General features: G+C 40.6%; 1 protein-coding gene across 1 annotated transcript in view; it reads right to left on the reverse strand.

Moving 5' to 3' along the window:
* Positions 1 to 600: 600 nt before the first annotated feature.
* LOC115229915 overlaps positions 601 to 7,500 on the reverse strand; it is a gene marked incomplete at its 3' end in the record, with an annotated part of 16,932 nt that continues 10,032 nt past the window's right edge. Inside the window, exons 2-4 of the mRNA XM_036499404.1 lie at positions 7,481 to 7,500; positions 3,715 to 3,960; positions 601 to 780 (exon numbers count right to left, since the gene is read on the reverse strand). The exon at positions 7,481 to 7,500 is cut by the window's right edge and continues 720 nt beyond it. Of these exons, the coding sequence (XP_036355297.1) occupies positions 601 to 780; positions 3,715 to 3,960; positions 7,481 to 7,500 (446 nt within the window). The remainder of the gene's footprint in view (positions 781 to 3,714; positions 3,961 to 7,480) is intronic.

The raw sequence follows: 7,500 nt of genomic DNA on the forward strand, positions 1-7,500 counted from the left end.
AAGACCCTGCCCAAGATGCAACGCAGTGGGACTGAACCCGAACCCATGTGGTTTGTTCGCAAGCTGCTTACCACACAGCCATTCCTGCGCCTATGTAGAAAAATATATGTAGAAAAATCAAAACCCCACCGCTGAATCTTTCGGCAAAAGATTTGTGTCCGCTTGTAAAATGATGTACCAGGAGGCAAGGATCTCAGCCAAATAAGACAATGGTAGCTATAAAGTATAAGTGATTTGGTCACTTTTGCTTTACAGCTGGAAACAAGGGACAAAGCTTGTTCGGTTTGAAAAGCCACAGATGTCTCCGATCGCTAGGATCAAGATGCAGAGCAGTCCCGATAGGAAGAGTGGGAAGCCAAAAGCCCCAACGTCAAAGAGATCTTACAGGTTACATAAGCAACAAGAATTCCGATGAAACTAGCACACAGATTGGTCAGGAAGTTTTCTAGTTCAACCGGGTGTTCTCATCCAGGCGATAGATTTTTTTAGCACTGTCCAAGTTTGGTTCTCGTCGGAGACAATTTTGGTGTGTTGATTGCAAATGCAATGCACACTGTGAAGACAGCCTTGCAGTGCTGCTATTTTTCTCCAGCTTTCCACCGGCATTTTCGATATCCAGTTCTTGTATATGAGGTTCTTCTTCTTGGCCCGATTTTGCACGTTGTGGTACGCTCCGTGGGGTGACTTGCCGTTTCTGGAGAGGTGGTAGCCAGGCGCGGGAGAGTGACAACAGGGACAGGACGGGGAAAAACTATTTGCCTCCAATTGCGATGATAAACTCTGCATGGGAGAAAGAAACAAAAAAAAAAGAAATATATAAACAATATACAAGTAAATATATAATATGAATATAAATCATGTAAGCATATACAGTGTTTACTCTTTTACTCTTTTACTTGTTGCGGTCATTTGACTGCGGCCATGCTGGAGCACCACCTTTAATCGAGCAAACTCGACCCCGGGACTTATTCTTTTTGTAAGCCCAGTACTTATTCTATCGGTCTCTTTTGCCAAACCGCTAAGTTACGGGGACATAAACACACCAGCATCGGTTGTCAAGCAATGCTAGGGGAACAAACACAGACACACAAACACACACACATGCATATATATATATATATATATATACATATATACGACGAGCTTCTTTCAGTTTCCGTCTACCAAATCCACTCACAAGGTTTTGGTCGGCCCGAGGCTATAGTAGAATACACAGCCACTCCAGCGCCTGTTTGTTTACAAGTTATAAATAACGGTCATTACATTTACTGTAAATCCTCGAGTATAATCTGCAGTTTTTTCCCAAAATTTAAAGGTGAAAATCCCTAGTGCGTACTATATACATCATCATCGTCATCATCATCGTTTAACGTCCGCTTTCCATGCTAGCATGGGTTGGACGGTTCAACTGGGGTCTGGGGAACCAGTAGGCTGTGCCAGGCCCAGTCTGATCTGACAGTGTTTCTACAGCTGGATGCCCTTCCCAACGCCAACCACCCCGTGAGTGTAGTGGGTGCTTTTTATGTGCCACCTGCACAGGTGCCAGACGAGGCTGGCAAACGGCCATGATTGGATGGTGCTTTTTACGTGCAAAAATGAAAATTATTTTCTAAGCAATGTCCGAGTCTCTATTTGCTGTCTGGCAATGTTTATTCAGATGCATTTTGTGATGTTGGGCATGAAAATACCTTAAGCTAAGCCTGAAAACAATGAAGTCATAAAAGAATCATCCATAACTTGCAGTAAGCAACATCTATTAAACGTTATTACTGTTATTTCTTTATTTTCTGCAAACAAAATGCACAAAAAAGGTAGACGTTTGCATTATGTTATATACACAATAATAATAAAGAACGTTACCATATACATTTTTATAAACCAAGGACTTTATATAGACCTCCTTGACTCAAGTTAGAGAAGGGGTGCGTATTATACACAAGGTTTAGGTTTCCCAGTGGTACACCCCCCTAAAAATCCCCTGCGTATTATACTCAAGAGCAGACTGTACTCAAGGATTTATTGTAATTCCTTTATTGGAGCAAATTTGGCTTACAGTTGTTTCCAGTGATGTTATAGGTACATTACTGATAGGTTTACTCAATTGGTCTATCGATCAACTGAGGAAAATTGAACGCTCTAAGAAAATGAATACTACTTTTATCAGAGCCATTTAGTATTAATTTTCTTAAGTCATTCAATTTACCTCAATTAATCAATAGACCAATTGTGTAAACCTATCAGTGGAAGCACTCCGTCGGTTACGACGACGAGGGTTCCGGTTGATCCGAATCAACGAACAGCCTGCTCTGCGATTAATGTGTAAGTGGCTGAGCACTCCACAGACACGTGCACCCTTAACGCCAGTTCTCGGAGATATTCAGCGTGACACAGAGAGGGACAAGGCCGGCCCCTTGAAATACAGGTACAAACAGAAACAGGAAGTAGAGTGAGAGAAAGTTGTGGTGAAAGAGTACAGCAGGGATCACACCATGCCCTGCCGGAGCCTCGTGGAGCTTTAGGTGTTTTCGCTCAATAAACACTCACAACGCCCGGTCTGGGAATCGAAACCGCGATCCTACGACCGCGAGTCCGCTGCCCTAACCACTGGGCCATTGCGCCTCCACTAAACCTATCAGTAATGTACCTATAACATCACTGGAAACAGCTGTAAGCCAAATTGCTCCAATAAGGGAAAAATATGTAATGACCATTATTTTAAACTTGTTTCTTATATATCATTCTATAAAAACCAGTTTATCTGGAACCTGTCCATGGATTTACAAAATAGAATTGGGATGAACAATAACTTGGAACCCTACCAACAGATAGATCGTTAGCCACTACACACATATTTTCTCTCTTTGTTTTTTCTGTGTCTCTTTCTGTAGAAGAGCGTAGGCTTGAAACATAAAGGACTTTTTCTATTCCTGAGCGTTATACTAATACATCTGTTTGTTTTGTACACCACATGTCTTCGTCTTTTGTTTTTTTCATAACTCTCCTCCCCCACACACCACACACACACATATATATAATATATACCATATATATATATATATATATATATATATATATATATATATATATATATATATATATATATATATATATATATATATATATATGTAACAAGTGGCGTTGTAGGGTACCGCACGAGTGGAATTATATACGAAAGAAGGTTTGAAAATGCAATTTAAAAGATGTTTATTTACTTTTACCGGTTCACTCTTTGGAAAGATTGTCAAAAGTAACATGTAGAAGTTTGGTTGCGTTAATTATTGGTTATTAACGCAACCAAACTTCTACATTTACTTTTGACAATCTTTTTCCAAGAGTGAAACCGGTAAAGTAAATAAACATCTTTAAAATTGCATTTTCAAACCTTCTTTCGTATATATATATATATATATTTATTTTATAGAAGGAGCTTCTACAGACTAGAATTGTTTCATTCAAAGAAATCATCAGGAAGCTTCCTGATGATTTCCTTTGAATGAAACAGTTCTAGTCCTGTAGAAGCTCCTTCTATAAAATAAATTAATTTACTCTGCTATGTATTGAGTACCTTATTTACTGTGGTTAACCCCGACTCATCCCGGGACCTACATAATATATATATATATATATATATATATATATATATATATGAGTGTGGACACGTGCACGCACACACAGACACACACAGAGAAAGAAATAATAATTAGTGCCACATACATTTGCATGGCTATAGAAAGCCAACCCTATGCCACTGAGTTCAAAGAACAGCGTAATGAAGAAAAGTATGGACCATTTCTTGATTCTTGAGAAGCCAATGCTGAGGCAGCGATAGAGGTTGTATGCGGTTGTGATGAAGAATATCATTTTCATGAAAATTACACTGAACAAAGGCTCTTCATCACCAAGGGAACCAAAGACGAAGATGCACATCCCGGTTGATTCCAGTAAACTGGTCAGTACAATCTGAAAGAAAAAGAAATGGAAACACATCATTAGAAAGAAAAAGGGAAGGAAAGAAGGAAGGAAGGAAGGAAGGAAGGAAGAAGGATGGAAGGAAGTGAGAAGGAAGGATGGAAGGAAGAGAAAGGGAAGAAAGAGAAAAGAAAGAGTCAAAGAAGGAAAGAAAAAGAAAGGAAGAGAAAAGAACAAAAGAAAGAAAGGAGAAAAAAGAAAGAAGGAAGGAAACACATCATTAGAAAGAAAGAAGGAATGAAAGAAGAAAGGAAGGAAGGAAGGAAGAAGGAAAGAAGAAGAAGAAGAAGAAGGATGAAGAAGAAGGAAGGAAGGAAAGAGGAAAGAAGGAAGAAGGAAGAAAGAAGGAAATGAAAGAAAAAGGAAGGAAGAAGGAAGGAAAGAAGGAAGAAGGAGAAGAAGGAAGGAAGAAAGAAGGAAGGAAGTGAGAAGGAAGAAGGAAGGAAGGAAGAGAGGGAAGAAAGAGAAAGAAAGAGTCAAGAAGGAAAGAAAAGAAAGGAAGAAAAAGAACAAAAGAAAAAAGGAGAAAAAAGAAAAGAAGGAAACACACATCATTAGAAAGAAGAAGGAATGAAAAAGAAAGGAAGGAAGAGAAGGGAAAAAGAAGGAAGGAATGAAAGAAGGGAATGAAGAAGAAAGGAAGGAAGGAAGGAAGAAGAAGGGAGAAGGAAGAAAGAAGGAAGAAAAAGAAAGGAAAGAAGGAAGGAAAGAAGGAGGAAGGAAGGAAAGAAGGAAGGAAGGAAGGAAGGAAAGAAAGAAGGAAGGAAGTGAGAAGGAAAGAAGGAAGGAAGGAAGAGAAATGGAAGAAGGAGAAAAGAAAGAGTCAAAGAAGGAAAGAAAAAGAAAGGAAGAAAGAAGGCAAAAAGACCAAAAGAAAGAAAGAAAGGAGAAAATGGAGAAAAGAACAAAAGAAAGAAAGAAGGAAGGAAAAAGAAAGAAAGGAAGGATGGATGACAGGAAAGAAGAAAGGAAGGAGAGAAAAAAAAGGGAAGAAGGAGAAAAGAAAGAGCCAAAGAAAGAAAGAAAAAGAAAGGAAGGAAGAAAGAAAGAAAGAGAAAAGAACAAAAAGAAACAAAAAAGAAAGCAAAAAGACCAAAAGAAAGAAAGAAAGGAGAAAAAAGAAATGAAGGATGGATGACAAGAAAGAAGATAGGAAGGAAGGAAAAGAAAGGGAAGAAGGAGAAAAGAAAGAAAGAAAGAAAAAAGAACAAAAGAAAGAAAGAAAGGAGAAAGAACAAAAGAAAGAAAGAGAAAAGAACAAAAGAAAGAAAGGAGAAAAAAGAAAGAAAGAAGGAAGGAAAGCAGGAAGGAAAAAGAAAGAAATGAAGGATAGATGACAGGAAAGAAGAAAGGAAGAAAGGAAATGAAAGGGAAGAAGGAGAAAAGAAAGAAAGAAAAAAGAACAAAAGAAAGAAAGAAAATAACAAAAGAAAGGAGAAAAAAGAAAGAAAGCAGGAAGGAAAAAGAAGGAAGGAAGGAAGGGAGAAAGAAAGAAAGAAAGAAAGAGGAGAAAGAAAGCTAATCAACCAGCAAACCAACCAGCCAACTCTTTTGCAAGCATTTAGGTTAAGCTAGTGGTTTGAGGCTATCTTCCTCCATCACTCATTAATCTCGATGGTCTGTAAATGGTCAAAAAGACTGGCTTTTTCCTGATTATACCAATAAAAAAAAAAAAGCAGTTGGCAGAAAAAGACTTCAAGCATGTCATCATCCTCATCTTCTAGTCAGGTGACTTGCCCCGACCAATGAAACTCTTCCATGTTGGGTATCCCGATTGAAGGACACAACATGAACGTCTGGCTTAAGTTTCAGTCACATCCATCTTTTGCCAGCAGAAATGTCTGCTCAGCACATGTCGTGACCACAGTCAGAGGTATGACTTTCAAAAGCCTCTAGAAGTTGGGCGCAGGAGTGGCTGTGTGGTAAGTAGCTTGCTAACCAACCACATGGTTCTGGGTTCAGCCCCAGGCACAGGAGTGGCTGTGTGGTAAGTAGCTTGCTAACCAACCACATGGTTCTGGGTTCAGTCCCAGGCGCAGGAGTGGCTGTGTGGTAAGTAGCTTGCTAACCAACCACATGGTTCTGGGTTCAGTCCCAGGCGCAGGAGTAGCTGTGTGGTAAGTAGCTTGCTAACCAACCACATGGTTCCGGGATCAGTCCCACTGCGTGGCACCTTGGGCAAGTGTCTTCTGCTATAGCCCCAGGCCGACCAATGCCTTGTGAGTGGATTTGGTAGACGGAAACTGAAAGAAGCCTGTCGTATATATGTATATATATATATGTATGTGTGTATAGGCGCAGAAGTGGCCGTGTGGTAAGTAGCTTGCTTACCAACCACATGGTTCTGGGTTCAGTCTCCCACTGCGTGGCATCTTGGGCAAGTATCTTCTGCTATAGCCCCGGGCCGACCAATGCCTTGTGAGTGGATTTGGTAGACAGAAACTGAAAGAAGCCTGTCGTATATATGTATATATATATATGTATGTGTGTATGTATATATGTATATATATGTGTATAGGCGCAGAAGTGGCCGTGTGGTAAGTAGCTTGCTTACCAACCACATGGTTCCAGGTTCAGTCCCACTGCGTGGCATCTTGGGCAACTGTCTTCTGCTATAGCCCCGGGCCGACCAATGCCTTGTGACTGGATTTGGTAGACGGAAACTGAAAGAAGCCTGTCGTATATATGTATATATATGTATGTGTGCGTATATGTTTGTGTGTCTGTGTTTGTTCCCCTAGCATTGCTTGACAATCGATGCTGGTGTGTTTACGTCCCCATCCACTTAGCAGTTCGGCAAAAAGAGACCGATAGAATAAGTACTGGGCTTACAAAAAGAATAAGTCCCAGGGTCGAGTTGCTCGACTAAAAGGCGGTGCTCCAGCATGGCCGCAGTCAAATGACTGAAACAAGTAATGGAGTAAAGGAGAAAGGAGTAAAGTGAGAGCCCTGCTTCAGAAGTTTCAGTGTTTCATGGAGTGAGGAATGATCTCTTAAGCATTACTGTTCCAAGACCTATTCTGACCCAGAGAAGTAGTCCCTATCAAGTTTCCAGCTATGAATGAATTAGTATGTTTGTATCATCGTCATCATCATTTAACGTCCGTTTTCCGCGCTAGCACGGGTTGGACGGTTCAACCAGGGTCTGGGAAGCCAGGGGCTGCACCAGGCTCCAGTCTGATCTGGCAGTGTTCCTACAGCTGGATGCCCTTCCTAACGCCAACCACTCCGCGAGTGTAGTGGTGCTTTTTACGTGCCACCGGCACAGGTGCCAGGGGAGTCTGGCATCGGTCACAATCGGCTGGTGCTTTTAACGTGCCACCGGCACGGAAGCCAGTCAAGGTCGATCCCCGGTCGAACATTCCAACCCGTGCTAGCATGGAAAGCGGATGCTAAATGATGATGATGATGATGATGATATTCATGTATTTATGACAGATATAAAGCAAGCAATTAGTTTTTCAAAAGTTTAGTTGAGTAAGGTTAAGAATCAGAGGCTGAAAATACTTACGATTCCAAGTCCAATATTAT

Source organism: Octopus sinensis, unplaced genomic scaffold, assembly GCF_006345805.1.
Source record: "Octopus sinensis unplaced genomic scaffold, ASM634580v1 Contig13853, whole genome shotgun sequence".
Classification (NCBI taxonomy): Eukaryota; Metazoa; Mollusca; class Cephalopoda; order Octopoda; family Octopodidae; genus Octopus; species Octopus sinensis.